Source organism: Halichoeres trimaculatus, unplaced genomic scaffold, assembly GCF_033239565.1.
Source record: "Halichoeres trimaculatus isolate MK-OKI-2021-1 unplaced genomic scaffold, fHalTri1.1 fHalTri1_scaffold_6, whole genome shotgun sequence".
Lineage (NCBI taxonomy): Eukaryota > Metazoa > Chordata > Actinopteri > Labriformes > Labridae > Halichoeres > Halichoeres trimaculatus.
In genome coordinates, this window is record NW_027437184.1 from 31883786 (window position 1) to 31900099 (window position 16314).

The window sequence follows — 16314 nt, forward strand, 5'->3', positions numbered from 1 at the left end:
AACCAGCCGGAAATTAACTCCTCTTCATTTGATCTATTGAAGTTCATTTTTTTTTGTTTTCATTTCAAAAAGGAAAAAATGGAAAATAAACCTATTTTCAACTATGGATGGGTAACTTTCACATTTGAAACGGTACAGTACTGATGCCTGGTACCTGGCAATCTGCACCGCTACCCACCGCTACCGGTAACTTTTTGTGTTTATGTGGTAAAAAATTTCAATTTTTTTTTTTTTTCATTTTAATGTATTTATTCTTCAGTATATAAGCTTGCGATGCCATGTTCATGTCCAGCAGGAAAAATTGCCTTCTCTTCCACTCCCTCACAGTCACAAGGATGCATTTAGGTACCCTAACATGGTAATGTTCCCTTTTACATGAATCTGTATGCTCGGTACGGTACACTCGGTACGGTACACTCGGTACGGTACACTCAGCACTACAGACAGGATTCAGTCAGTACTGATATACGTACCTAATTTGGTACCCATCCCTACCCAGGTCTCTGGTTTGGTGGAACCCTTTGTGAAACTGAATTTATTTTTCTTAAGACTTTCCAGGTCTTTCATATTGTTTTTGTCAAAAGATAATTGATCACATATGTTTTTGCACTTAAAAAAGGTGAAAAAAATGTTTGTTTTTTTGTTGTTTTCTAGTTTATTGTGCTTTGGTTTTACTAGTCCAAACCACCTGAGGTGGGCTTGGGCTGTATTTGGCCCCTGAACTAATAAGAGGAGTTTTACACTCCTAGTCTAAGAAGTCTGAAATACATGTTCAATTGAAAGTGTCATTTTTATATTAATTCTTGTTCTGCCGCTCGTTTAAATCTACTGTATGACTTAATTTTTAATCAATTATGGTATTTCCACCAAGAAACCAAAGTCTCTTCATACATGAAACCTGATATACAGGATCCTGATCAGGCTCCTGATGCTCGAGTACTTTGAGTAGTTGAAGATTTTATCTTGCATGCTGTCAAAGTGGTACGAATCTATACTGTGTTGAAAGTCCTCCACAAGTTTATGAGGTTCATGATTAGATTCATGTCATATAGCCTGACACCAAGTTAAAGATATAACCAGAACTCCGCCTCACTATCTGTTTAACCACCTGTGAAAGAAGTGCTTGTGTTGGATGTTTTAACTTATCTTCCTCCTCTTATTGTTTTCTTCTGTCTTAGATTTAGACTTTACGTTTCAGTTTGTTTTAGACCTTTCAACTTTATTCACAGAATGGAGCACCAGATGTGTTCTTCTTCTCATATCTCTTTAACACTTTTCAATAAATAGGAAAGAAAAATCTATTTCCCCACTTCCTTTACTTCGTGCTGTCACATTTTTGAATAAGAGTGAGTTCTTATGGTTCTGAAGTGTTCATCTCGCCCCAGATCTCTCCTCCTTCCTTCCTGTAATCTACCCGTCTGCCCCGATGAGAGTTTGAGCTCTTTCTTCAAGTTCACACTCCAGCTTTCACAGATAACAGCACAGGAAGGGAGAGGGCCTTTTAACCGAGCAAATTACCAACCCGCGAGAGTTTAACGGTTTCTGCTGGTGAGTCATGGAGCTGTCACTTCAAAAACGTCCCGAAACTGGACGCTGTGTTTATCTCAGAGCTGTAATCTTAAACAAACTCTCAGGCGGAGAGCACAGCATCAAAGAAAACACCTCTGACCCGTCCCTCTGTCCACACACGCTTCTCTGATGACAAAGAGGAGGTCAGTGATTATCACCTCGTCAGGTCGGAGATCAACAGGAGGCCTGAGTGAGCACTGTCGACTTTTACGAGTTTACTCGTCAAGCTTCTGGAAGTCTGGAGATAAGAGCCGGATAAGACGAACTATGTTAAAAACAGTCACTCAAATCGTAACCTGGTGTTTGACGTAGTTACAGACATGATGGGAAGCTTTGTTCAAAAGGAAACTGATTTTCCTGACACTGAGTGACGGCTTCTTCCTTAAAGCAGAGCGACACCTGGTATCACAGGATCTTTTGTTTCATGATTTTAGGTAAGAGTCGTCGATGGATGAATGGATCTGTGAGTCTTTTGTTTATGACATGATCTAATGTTGCATCAAGTCAAAAATCTTTCTCCTGAAAGTGTCCGGGAGTTTGGCCCAACAAAGAAACTGGCGTCAACTTCTGGTTTGGAAAACAATGATAAAAAAGCTGGTTTAGGTTTGGTTTAAAGACATGCTTATGCTTTAAGACTCTCCTCTTAGCTTTTTTATGTACCATTAATCAATGTTTATACATTTCAATTGCATTCCTCAGTTAGCAGGTCTCATACCCATGAGTCAGCAGAGGTGCCAGCTCCTGTTTGCTCTTTAAGATATAAATGCCATGCTAAATGATGACTCTGTTATATTACACACACTCTATTCTGTCTATATAAAACACATCATCAGCTCAAGTAGCTATAAACCCACACCAAGCGTCTGCACCCACAGCCCTGAATACCTGAGCGACAGACGACGCCACGCTGGGTGTAGACGGGAGGTGATTTGTCGCTACAAACTTATCAAAATCAAACAAAATCAAAATCAAAACAGCCACTGGAGGACAATAAAACGTTTTTGTCCAGACGGAAGGATAAAGTTGGTTTTGGCATTTTTTCAAATATTTGGTTTTAAACAAGTTAAAGGCGACAGTGACCTCATGTTTCCTGTGCTGTGATAGCAAAAGTTGCTCTGCCCTGGTCACTCGGTTTATGTCAACTCACCAAACGAACAGAAAAACAGCCTGTGAAAAATGACTACATTCTTCAAAATTAAATCACAAGTTAACTGGAATCTCCTGAATAGTTATTCCTATGTATTCAGTCTTAATCATCTATAATAAATCATCAACAGTTGTTGAATAATTTGCAAAAAAATCTCTTTGAAATCGCTTTGCAACGTTTTTTTCAGGCTGACAGCAGAAGTATTTTCACAACATGCTCATGCTGCTATTTCATTATGTTTGTTGGTTGAACTGTTTCTTTGAAATTACTCAACCTGAAATTTGTTAGTATTATTTGATGTAAATCTATGCCTTTTTTGTTGTTTTTTTTTTATAAAAGGTTCAATTTAAAAAAAAGTAAAATAAAAATGTTTAAAAAGTTAAACCATCAAAATTGATAAATAAATAAACGAATGAATAACGACAAATAAATAAACAAATTAATGAATGGATATTTGAATACAGATAAATAAATAAATAAATAAATAAATAAACAAATAAAATTATTTACACAACAAGAATTTTTTTTTCCACTTAAAGCAAATTCTGGGACTAGTTGTGACTTGTGATTTTCAGATAAGTATTTAATATTTCTTAGTCTCATATCACTTCTAATAATATTTTTTTTATGCATTCTCTAATGGTTATTGTTGATTTGGGCATCTACTTGCTTTATCTGTATATGAGCCTTGTATTTGTCCTCATTCCCATTTTTTTTTTTATTTCCCCCGGGATCAATCTAATTGTTAGCACCCTCATTCGCTGAATAATCTCGTAAAGGTAACAAAGGGAGTTTAAAACTCCGACAGCAACCCCCTCACTCGGAGACAGAACGCAGAAAACTGCTAATTAGCAGAGTTATTGCTCAGAGAGGAATAAAAAGCCGGCAGCAAATTGCAGCAATCATGCACCAAAGTTTTTAAGTACCTTAATTGCCCCTAAAAGCCGTGTGGCTCCTCGGTTCTTACACATGACTGCATAGCTGTCTGATCTGAGCACGGAAAAGCACCTGTCCCTTTTACCTCGTGCACCGTCTTTGACTGTAAAGCCTCTGCTCTGTAGCATATGCAGGCTGCAAAGAGTATAAATACCCCCTCCTGAATGCAGCCTGGAAGCTGCGATGAGTGATGGAGGATGCAGGATTGGGTTGAGGCCAAAACAACAGCTGTACAGAGGGGAAAGAGTGGAGGAGTCAACGCCCCTGAGCAGACCTATGAAACGGTGCGTTCACAGGCGAGAGGGTTCACCGGGTGAAAGCTGCAGTGAGGGAAAAGCGTCTGCTGGATGGTAAAATCTGGAGGAGCCACATTAAAGGGCTGGAGCTGGCAGAGGAAGAGGCTACGTCTAATTCCACTGGTTACTATTACAGACGTCGGCTAAATCGGAGCCTAAAGAACACACAGACTGTTTTCTCACAGCAGTGGGAAGGGCTCGCACGGATATGGACAAGAAGAGATTAGGAGGATGTCTGTGGGAAACCTGTCTGGAAAAGCCCCTTTGGTAGAATATCATGTATTTCCTAAAAAGTCCATTCATCATGTGTTCAGGGGTGTCGAAATGTTGCCGACAAGCTTCAAAAAAATATGTCAGGGGTTAGAAAGAAGTGTTGCCTTTCATGCGGTACAGTGCAGCTCGAGTAATTCAAAACAGTCTTAAAGTGTGGAAAGAAATAGGCAGCGACCCTATAAAGTAAATTACAAGAGGCTGCTCCATCGTTTTAATGTCCCTGCTGTTGTTTTGGGACCTTCAATGTGAACGCTGTAAAACGAGGGAGGGTGAAACAACCGACGGCTAAAGCCCAGAGCAAGTGGAGCACAACAAACACAGAGTCTCAGATGGTTTGGTTGAGAGATGACTCCACCGATACATCTTTTCCTGATTTGTGCTGCTAGAAAGTCTCCTGAGAAGATCTGTGTTTCAACAAGTGTTTTCTGATGTGATTTGTGAAGGATTTCTTGAATCCTCACTAGGGGTGGGCGATATAGCCCCAAAATTATATCACTATGTTTTGAGGAAATTTGCGATAAAGACATTTATGACACAAGCTTGAAATGTAAACGTAGTCAATAGGTCAGATCCAGAGGAAATCTGGTGTTTTGAAGGAGGCAAAGTCAATCTTGGAGTGACAAAGTCATAATTCTATACGACACAACATTCTATCTATAAGGACACCAACAGAAAAGAGAAGACATGGACTGAAGGTGCTGAAGTTTAGGGAGGGCCAGATGAGCTTAACATGCTAATTAATTATCATGAGAGTCAGTAGCCACGGTTACATGAGGAGTTTTTATCTTTCTGAATGACTTTTCTGAAAACAATAGTACACATGGAAAGGAATATTCCAATCTCTGGTCTACATGCCCCGCTATAATCAAACAGAATAGCCAATGGGGCATACGCAGAAAAACGTAAACATCACGTGATTTATCAAAGACGGAGGACAACAGTTTTTTTAATCTCGGTTTTATACCCCGTATTGCGAGTTTTTCTCTGTCCAGTCTTGGAATTATGTTTATTTCTTTCAAAGTTTGGATCAAAAGCAAACTTTCCTCCAGTGCTGATGGCTCGCCGCCATTTTTAAAATTGAGGAACGTCTCTAGTTGTGTCTTACGTCATATCTGAGCATGCGCTGAAAGAACACACCCTGACAACTTTCCGTTTGAGTGGATACATGATACTTCAATCGGTTTGGGGAAAGGAATATTCCACCCCTGTGAAACCGATTAAATGTCCATTTGGATTGACACTTTTCTTTTGGAATGAGATGCATACAAAGGTTAAATTCTTTCCGTTTGAGCAAATAAACTGAATGCAAGCGGAATATTTGGGTCCTGTCATGTAAACGTGGCTACTGTCAGGTGGGATTCCTGCAGGATCTCAGGTATCCAGCTGCTATGAGTGCTGCCCTGCGCTGTGCTGCATGGCACTGTGCTGCATGGCGCTGTGCTGCATGGCGCTGTGCTCCATGGCGCTCCAGTGACACATCCAGTATGAATTGGTACACGCCCAAAAGCGCTCACACTATGTGTGAATTAGGGGTAAGGCTGATAAAGGGTTCGGGCATTTGGCTTGACCCCATGTCCAATGTAGAGACAAAAAAACTCCACCATTAATAACGTAGCTTTCACGTCCTCCTTACGTGTCTTCATAGCCTGGTTGTATTTGGCCGTGTGTTTCAGCTTTAGGTGATGGAACATTGCCACCCTTCACGGTAAAAGTGCTGAACTTTGGTCAGCCAAACCACCTCCACATCACTGAGGTAGCTCCTCTTTTAGGCACGAAATCCTCATGTGAGGACAAAGTTAATGCTGCCGTGCTACTTTTGCTCGACTATTGTTGTTTTGTACACAGCAGGGAATGTTATACATCATTGCGCCTCTTCATTGTAAATACCACAAAATGACAAATTTATATTGTAAAAAAATTATACCAGTATTAACGTAGACGGAACGATATGGCACACCCCTAACCTCACATTTCTTCTGTTTTTTTTCCAAGACTTCGCAGATCTAGTAGTGGTTCACTTTGCTGCATTTCTGCAAAATCTTTACAATCAAACCAGCTCTCCAAAAGATTTATTTACTCAATAGTGCGCTACTTTTTTTCTTTAAATGCACAGTTGAGGGAAAAAAAAGCCATTAGGAGTGGTGTTGCTGGCCTGTTTCATGTCACTGCGTCCCCCCACATCCACAGCAGAGCGGTCACTTTGCCTCTCCTCTGGGTAAAATAACCTCACACTCTATAAACTCTGTTTTTTATGCTGTATATGTCACAACACAGCAGAGGTCACAGCCCAAGTTTTAGACTAAACAGCACCAAAGTTTGTGTCCTCAGCCACCTGCAGCAATGCTAACGCAGAGGAATGTCCTTCAGGCATGTGTGGACAGTGGTGACGAGTTCTCATACAGAAACGGGACAAGAGGCGGTCAGGAGTTAATCTGCATAGCCAGTCAGACCGGATGGATCTCTGCATCTTTCTTACAGTTTGACAAAGAGCTTGTCTTTAAGAGGATTATTTACTGCCTGGTCATCTGTGCTCATATGCAGGAAGCCAAGAGTTCACATGCGAGGGTCCCAAACCGTCCAATCGGATGTGAGTCTTCTGAGGTATCCTTGAAATGACAGCTTGGACCTCGAAGACGCTCTAATCTGCAGCTCCCCAACATTTCTGTTTACTGCAGATTATGCCGCACCCAGTCCCCCGTGATAACCCATTTTCTAACTGAGAAGGGGTGACTTTGGGTGCACACAGGGGGTCGGCCGACACACCTCAGGGTTTTCTTCTTGTCATGCTAATAACTTAAAGTGCTGAGTGTCTGCAGCAGCACATATCCGCATATTCCCTCAAAAAAAGAGGAAAAAACACTTAATCCCCTCTTTATGATAAGCTGTCCAGGAGCTGGGACTGTCTGCCGAGGGACCACAGACCCACCAACAACAGGATTTAAGGTTACAAAGTCACCTCAAATTAGATTAAACACAGCGGCCCTCTAAATCTCACAGCTCTTATGCACTCAGGAAAAATAAAATATAAGTGGCTGTGGATTAAATGGCTTCTTTTAAAGGCACACGCATCCAAAGAAAGCATCATAAGTCATCCTGCTCATCCTGGACCACCTCAAACCTCCCAGACCGTCTGCTTCACAGACAGTCGTAAAAACCAGCACCGTCTTCTGAAGGGGCACCCCAGGTCAGGTCTGAACAGCTGAGTCTAACACACACCCTGCCTCTCCTCACCACTCCTCAGACTTACAGTCATACTGGACTCTTACTCCTCCCAGGCCTTCACACTCAGGTTTGGTGCAAATATGTGAGTCTGACAAAAACCAGAACACCACCTCTCTGCCAATCCACAGAAATGAGGAAATTGCAGAAATATGAACGGTTTGTGGCCCTATGATGATGACATTTTTAAACACAGCATTACAGGCAGCGAAACGGATACCTATGCCGAAAACCCTCACTTAAAGAGGGATGAGGGCTGGAAAGTTGAAGAGCCCACACAGCCATTTGCCGTTATTACAGTGAATTAGACTTCTCCAATCACTGAGAGGAATTTTAGCTGTAGTTACGTTAATTAAACGTGTGTTGTTATGACAGCTGTACCTGAATCAGTCTGAGCAGATTTACCTCTAAATACAAAGCTTCCACAATTTAAATCAGACATCTTTAATAAACTTCACTTTGAATACTCTTATTGTGTCACAAATGTTGGTCAGCTGGCTAACAAACAGAAGCTCAACTCTCAGTCAGGTTTATTCCTCCACTGAAGCAGCTTTAGATTTTGTTTTAGTTTTTGCTTTGATAAGTTCTCATTCACATGTGCCACAGGTTTGACCACCTCTGTTTGCATTTAACTGGACATAAAAACACTTCTTCCCTCTTTTGGAGAAACAGGAGTCTGCTACTAGGCTAATGTTGGCTGCAGTTAGCAGGCAGGCTAGCTCTTCCAAATTCATCATGAAAGAAACAAATTCTTAAGTTAAACTATTTAAAAAGTTTAAACCAACACTTAAGTGAGTTGTTTTCCTTAACTGTTAAAAATTCAGAGGTTAATTTTCTACCAGTTGCAAGCCCTTAAAAATGAAGGCTAAAGGTATGCTAGCTAAGTGTAAAATTAGCTAACTCTCCTCATGGACCAGCCTGAACCTGTCACAGCAGACAGTTGGTGAAATAATAAGTTTGCCTCTTTTAAAAAAAACACTCCTGAACATTTTAATTGATATAATTAGCACTTTTTGCACAAGTCTGCCAGTTAGCCAAAGTGAGCAGCAGCTGGTCTCACAGCCATGCTAGCATTAGAAGCACCAGAGTTCCACTACTACTTAAATCACCATGAGTCATTTTGACCACTAGATTCACAACCTTCTGATCCATCTTTTTGAGCATCTAATTTAGTAATTCACATATCTCCTGTGTGCATGTATCCCTCAAAAGAACATATTTCTAAGATTAATTTAGTATCTGACTTACCACTGCCTGAAGCTTACAGTGTCTCCAAGGTCTGACTCATCTTTATCACCTGATCCTTTGCAGACACTTTCTTAAAACCTCCTCCCAAATTTTTACTGAGCAAGGTTCATAGACCTAAACCAGGATACTAGCATTCCTGATTGTTCCTGCAGTTAGTTGCAAGGCAATAAAAAAAAATAAATAAAAAAAATTAAAAAAATTGATACATTTTTGAGACCTACAACTGACCACCAACAGCAAAAGTAGGTTGATTGAGTAATATTCTGTGCTCCCAAGTAAAATATTTATGAAATTTACAACACATTGAAATAAAGACACTTTTAGGAATATTCAGCGACTGTCAAGACTGAACTTAAAAAAAAAAAAAATTGACAAAAAAGAAATTCACAACAGTAATTTGGGCAGTGTTAGCTCCATCATCACACATCAGAGAGACAGATTTCTAACCTAAAATTGTTTAAAAAAAAAAAAAAAATTTTAATAATTTAAGATCCTGTCTGTTTCATTCACAGTAGAAATCTAAAGAAAGAATAAAGAGGAGGAGTTGGCGAGAAACACGTTTTAAACATACAACTGCTTTAGCTGCTGTTGTCTTCACTGGCTTCACCATGTTTACCATCGTGGGGATCATTATGCCATGTCTTTAAATAAGTCATTTATGACGTCCTCTGAAGTTAGAGCTGTAACAAAGTCTTCCATGACGTAAATTGGCTGTATACAAAAAAAAAAAAACTTCTGATAAAGAAGGATTATGACTCTTTCACCCTCTTCTATAAGTCAAGTGTCGGAATGTCGGGCATCAGTTTGTTTGTGTAGTAATTTCATGTGTGTATGCATGTGTGTGTGTGGCTTCACCTCTGACACTGAAGGATTAAGAGAAAGATCTGAGTGTTTGACCCGGCTGCTGTGCATGGCCGGGTGCAGTTTTCCCATCATTGTTGTGGAGCAGAAAGGCCTGGGTGTGTGGAATGGTCACCCTCTGTCTCGGTGACAATGCTTTACTGATCCACACACACACACTACACTACAGTAATGGCTGCTGGTACAAAGACCTTTTGAGGCTGAGGGGGAACTGCATCACTCTCGGCGTCCGCTTCTCCCTCTGACTGACTGACTGACTGACTGCAGCAGCAGCAGCAGCAGCAGCAGCCCCTCCCCTCACCAGTCCCTGCTCTCATTCAGCCCCTCTAAGAATGGTGGAGAGAGTAGTCTTTTCTAATGTGTGTGTGTGCGTATGTGTGTGTGTTTGCTCATGCTTGGCTAATTGACATTAAGATCTATGAGCTGGGTACCTGCTACTGAAAAGGTCTGAATGGGAAGACGCCGAGAAGAGAGATTAGGAGAGCGAGGATGGAGCAAGAAGCACAAAGCTCTACAATGAAACCTGTGTTTAATCTTTGATTTAGTGTTTGGCATTCGAGTCGCCTCAATCACAAGAAGAAGACAGATTTTTAGCCAGCATGCAAACTTTTGTGGGTTGGTTAACCTCTGATTAATTAGTCTGATTTGCAATCTTGATGGTCTGCTGCTCCATTTTAGAGAAGAAGAAGAAATATGAGGAAGACCTGCAGATGAAAAAAGCAGTATTTCTTCTGTTGGGGTTAATTTTGATCCAGCAGAAGGACATATTTTAATATCTTACTCATTGCAATATTGAATAGTGCTTTTCCACATCACATATTTCCTCATATGCAGGCAGGCAGGAGGCAGCAATGTAAAGCAGACAAACTGATACTTAATCTCACTTAGAACAATGCAATAAGCCCAGAATCCCATTAGGAAAAAACAATATTTGAGCGTAATGCACCTTTTCTTGAAATAACTAAATCCGGTGAAGGATGTAATCCAGCTGCAGTGATGTGATAGAGATTCATCATACGGCTCCATATTAAACCCTTTCCCTCACACATGCATGCACACACACTTGGAGGAAAACAACACGAGCAACACAGATGTGCAGTTTTCAGCACTTAATTATGACTGTGCTGTAGCAGCACACACAGCGAAGAGGAGAGGAGAGGAGAGGAGAGGAGAGGAGAGGAGAGGAGAGGAGAGGAGAGGAGAGGAGAGGAGAGGAGAGGAGAGGAGAGGAGAGGAGAGGGGAGATCAGCTCAGCCTTGTTGGATGCACATGGCTGCTGCTCCGTGTTTTGTGCAGGGGGGTCCCACGCACATGCTGCCCATGCATAATGCAAACCAGTCCAGGAACAGCAGCAGGAGCAGCGATCAGGTGGCAGGGACTTGGCAAGAGGAGAGGGACCCCCTCTGCACCACGCTCACAGAGCACAGCCTCTCACTCCCCACGAGGGTTAGCCCGCGCTGCTGCAACCACCACACCCCCTTCCTCCTCCTCCTCCTCTTCCTCCTCTTTCTACTCTGCCCTCATCTCTCTTCAGCCACTACTCCTCCTGTCACTGCACACAGAGACAACTCTGAGGATTTCCTTCCTTGCTTTTCATGCAGTGAAACAGAAGCAGTATAGCGATTGAGAGGAGGATAAAGTTGATTTGAGCCCCCTTTAATGAGGGCTTTCCTCTGCACAAAGCATGAGGAGGTGCAGGGAGATGAGAGTTCAAATCTTCACTGTAAAAGCTGACTGACTGGCTGAGGATGAGGAGGATAATCTATCTGCTCTGACTTGGTGGCTGTTGGAGATGCTAAGATTAGATATCCTCATCCACATCCACACATTCTTGGTATGGCTGCAGAGCGGGGAGCTAAATCCTGCTCTCTGTGTGATGATCATTCAGCCGCCTGAGGCTCTCTGGACCCGCTCTGTGACAGCGGACAGACCAGACCTGAAGCCTGCAGGATGAAGAGCTGCAGGCATGTGGCTACTTAAGTGTACACACTGTCCTGCCTCAATTAGCCACTCCTCCTTTCTGCCAGGGGCTATGCTGAGTGAAATGAGACCACTTCTTAACCAGATTGATCACATTCCCTTATCTTAATGCAGACTGATTGAATGCTTTTCAGAAAATGTAAAAAAGGTGACGACGTAAACTGTCAAAATGAAAAGATTCCTGTCTATTTTGGTGAATCAATGAGAGCAAAATGCACTTTAACCAGGACGGCAGCCTACACTCCACATGAGCACGCTTTTCCTCCATTCTCCATCCTGCAGCATTATCTTTAACCCATTCAGTGCCATGGTTCAGAGCCAAATAGGGCTTAATAATAAGAAGCTTTAATACAGTCTAGTACAAAATATACCCAGAACAAAAGTGAGAGGATTTTTTTTTACTTGTTTCAGCTTAAAAATCCATCACGCAATGAATTTTAGGCATATAAATTAACCTTAAATTAACCAACATGACAAAAAAATGCTAAAATTAACATTTCCTTACAATGGGTGGTCAAAAAGTGTGCTTGCTTCTAGAAATCTGTCCTTTTCCCATCTAAGATTTTGTCTTCCACCATCCTCCATTAATTAAAGCCATAATGATTGAACAAGTCAAGTAATTGGGCCCAAACTACTCCAGTTTTCACACCCTCCTCTCACAATTCACTCATTAGCCTCATAATTAGGCAAACCCCTTCTATTTGATCTACATCTGCACACAGTGTTCACTTTTTAATGCACGAAACATGCTCTGATTGTCACTCAAAGTGGCTGAAATAGGAAATCTTGAGCAGGATTAACACCACATGTCCTCACTGCTCTCTAACGCTCAGCATCACACAACTCAAAGACTCCGAGATGTTTGACTAAATCGCTCCCAGAAACGAAGGCACTAATGACTGATTCCTCACAGTCACACACTCCTTCTCCTTCTCTCACTCTCATTTTGCAGTCTCTTGCACTGACACACACACATACGCACAGAGCGCGAAAGCATGCAGCCAGGTTTGCGGATGATGGAGAGTTGATCGTCTTAATTGATCGATCTGCAATTATCCAGCAGCCCCGGGTTAAAATCATTGCTGTCCAGGCTTTAGTTGAGTGTTAGCAGAAACATTAAGGCTGTCTTTCCATGTGAGCAAAAGGTACAGTGTCCAACCATTAAAAACACCTCACATGCTTGTGGATTGAGCAGACTGTCCACTGCGCTTTGGAGAAACCCATTGTTCCGCCCGCTTCAGCGGAGGTACCGCTCTCTAACACCTCTTCAGCGCGTAAAAATGAACAGATCTGCTTTTCTTTATGAGCCAGAAATGATTAAGCTCTAAAGGAAAGGAAAGAAAGAGACGCGTCTTACCAGCCACAGTGTATCTATCCATGTAATTGAGGACGTTTCCAAAGCTGAGGATCCCAGCAGCAGCAGCCGGTGAGCGGCATCTGAGCAGCGCGGCGCGGAATTTGTGGCCCGGCTTGCACGGGTGCAGGTCCGGATTGGATTTCAGTCCGGGACTCATGCTGCCGGACAGCGTGCGCACCTCGTCCGAACTGCTGCAGCCTTCAATCTCGCACCCATCTCTGTCCACGCACATTTTCTGACACGAAAGATCCAGCTTAGGAATTGTTCAAATAAAGACAGAGAAAATGGAGAGGAGTTGGAGAAGGAGCGGACTGAGCGCTGGGCTGTGATTTAAGGTGGAATTAATCGTAGTGGGGTTGTTGTCTCAAGTGTTGAAGCGCAGGAGCGGCTCTCCTCGGGTTCATATTTTTGTAGCAGTGCGCGGTGACGGACGGACTGTGCGCTCCTCAGTATGTCTTTTTTCTAAAGGGACCTGGTGCTATAGTGCAGGGGGTGTGACCTGGCTGCAAACTCCTCCCATGAAACCCGCAGCGAATGATGAAGCCGCACCTGACACTGGAGCTGGGGAATCAGCCAGAGTGTGTGGTGCGCGGTTGGAAAAGCCTTTCTGTTATTTAAGGAAGCTGGCAGAGGTGGGAAACGGGTGGGTGGGTGAGACTTTGCTTATTTTTTTATTCATTTATCCGCACTGATCACAATAATGAGAGACTAATGGCTGCTTACTGAGAAAACAATACTGTTAATACTATTATTAGAAGTAGGTCACTAAAGTGTGTGGAGCTGGCACATTTATCTCTCCCATGATAATTTTATTGCAGAGAGACCCACATAATCATCCGTATGTGTAAGCATAAATGTAGTTTACTCCCTCTTTAAAATCTGAAGTGTCATACCATGTATTATAATTTAAACCTGGGATAAATTTGTGGCACTGACATGACACCTCTTTATAATAATTTCACATCAAAAACTGCAGATTCAGACTTTTTGTTGAACCAGAAGACAAGTCGCTAAATCTTAAAAAGCTTTTGCGAAATTAATCAAAAGGCTTTCCACAGAAGTGAGATTGCCTTTTTTTTTTCTTCTTCCTTTTTGAATAACATAATCGCATAAAAACACCGACTGTGCTTAATATGGAGGATGTGTGTTAAAAAAAAAAAAAAGAAGAAGAAGAAGAAGCAAACATTACTTTCTCATCTGATCAAAACAACAATGAATAAAAACAAGTGAGTGGCTCTGTTCCACAGTCATGTAGTGTTTTTGGAGGTGGAGTATGTATTAGGAGTTGTTGTTACCTGGTGCCAGTATTTTAAAGGTTATAAAAACTAAGTGAGTCAGTGCAGACTAGTACCAGAGATCTCCTCTTGGTACCAGAGAGGAGTTTTGGTGTTGCAACTTGGAAGAGAAACAAGAAATATTAAAGTGTGAAAAACAAACCACAGGAATCTGGACTGGAGAGTAGATTGATTCTTTTATAGAGAAAGTGGAGATAGAGGAGTTAAAAAAAAAGTTACACTGTAATGTGAGGTGATGTCATACAGTGCAACATGATGGGATCATGTCAATCAATCAATCAATCAATCAAAACATTATTTATATAGCACTTTCTATACATACAAAAGATGTAACACAAAGTGCTTTACAGTGCAGTTAAAAACAATCAAAGACATGCCCACCCAACCCTGAAACCCACGCTAAACAGTCGCACACACACTCACAAACACACAAATAGATAAAACTGATAAAGTTCAGTACAAATGAACTGATGGAGGAAGCACCATCAGAGGAGATAAGGATAAATGTGAAACACTGCAATATCATACAATAGTAAAACACATGAGAGTACAATACAGCATGAAATGGTTAATAAAGAGAGATATGTTACAATATACACTGCAAAAAAATGAAATCCAAGGTAAATTAATGCCTTAACTGTAGTATAATTTCTCTGATTAGATTAAATATGAGCCACAGTTACCCACCAAGTCCAGACAGAACATCTTAATCAAAGATATTTAGAGATAAATAGACACCTGATTTGCTTTTAAAGAATAAAAAGATCTTCAAACAAGATAAGAAAATGTTTTTGTTGAGTTTCTTAAAATACAAATAATTCCTTGATACAAGAAACTTAACAAGTACATGTTTGTGATCCTATTATTAGAATCTTTTTTCCTTTTTACAAGAAATTCAGATGCCATTTTTGTCGTTGCAAATTTGTAACATAACCTGTCAGGTTTTCATGCAGCTGAAATGACCTTTGTATCTCATTTTAACCTTTTGATTCATATCCTACACAAACCAAAGATGGTATCAGATCCACTATGTCACAATATATTGGTCAGGGGATGAACTTCTCATGTCTATATTTATAATATAACTTAGTTATAACTATTGTGTGAACTATACTGAAATTTACAATCTCAGCTTAATTTAACATCTGTAAGGATGCAAAAACACATGAAAACACATGAAAACAATCTATTTTTATAAGGGGTTAATATCTTAAAATTAGACATTTTTTTTCTGAACTCATCAAGTAATTGATGATTACTCTTCAAGTAACCCCCCCCCCCCCCAAAAAAAAAATAAATAAATAAATGAATAAAATGAAATTAAAAAAATAATTATAATAATGATAAATGAATAAATGAATAAATAAAATAAAATAAGAATAAATAAAATACATAAATAAATAAACAAATGAATAAACATTATTTAAATAAACAATGAATTATTATCACAACATGATAATAATATGAAAGAAAAAACATCCCGAATAAAGATGAAAGATGTCATTTCACCACTGATAAAAGACAAGTGAAACCAGTGCTGACACTGAGTGAATCATTTATCACAGCCAGGTTTATTAAGAGCCCTGACCGTTCACTTAAGGGAATTTACATGCAAAGAAAGAAGTGATGTTGACAGAGGTGTTGGTTCAGATTAAAGACAGATTAAGCACTGCTAACAACACATCGTCTCAAAACAAAGACAACCACAAATCAGCTCACCGCTGATTTACATCACATCAGAGAAGAAAGAGTGGACTCATGTCATGTTTTCAGAATGTGATGACTTCAGGACCGCACCTTTGTCGCTCATTTCTGAAGAAATTGATTTAAGACTCCTTTGTAGGAATTACCATGAATCAAAACAGTAAAGAGTTTTCAGTTGTAGTCACAGCTTTACAGTATCTGCCTCCAGTGTGTGAGAATACAGTGAAACAATTCACCTCAATAAAGTTCCCTGGTCAGCAAGCTTTACCACAAACAATAAGCCAACATGTTGTTATTGTTTGGTTTGGATTTTCATGAAGTCTTCAGACCAGGGGGAAACTATTTAAAGGAAACCCACTGACTTTATTATAACAGGAACAACTTGAAAAGGTTTCTAAATATATGAGGGAATCAGTACGACCTGATTAT

The 16314-nt window shown here is 40.7% G+C and overlaps 1 protein-coding gene across 3 annotated transcripts in view; it reads right to left on the reverse strand.

Moving 5' to 3' along the window:
• Positions 1 to 13447, reverse strand: part of spns2 (SPNS lysolipid transporter 2, sphingosine-1-phosphate) — a 117921-nt gene extending 104474 nt beyond the window's left edge. For 2 of the 3 annotated variants that reach the window (XR_012598342.1, XM_074672714.1), the window contains exon 1: positions 12887 to 13447. Coding sequence is in view for 2 of the 3 variants with exons in the window: in XM_074672714.1 (XP_074528815.1) it covers positions 12887 to 13118 (232 nt within the window). In the remaining variant the exon portion in view is untranslated. The remainder of the gene's footprint in view (positions 1 to 12886) is intronic. The other variant, XM_074672715.1, reaches the window with a different exon arrangement.
• Positions 13448 to 16314: the final 2867 nt, after the last annotated feature.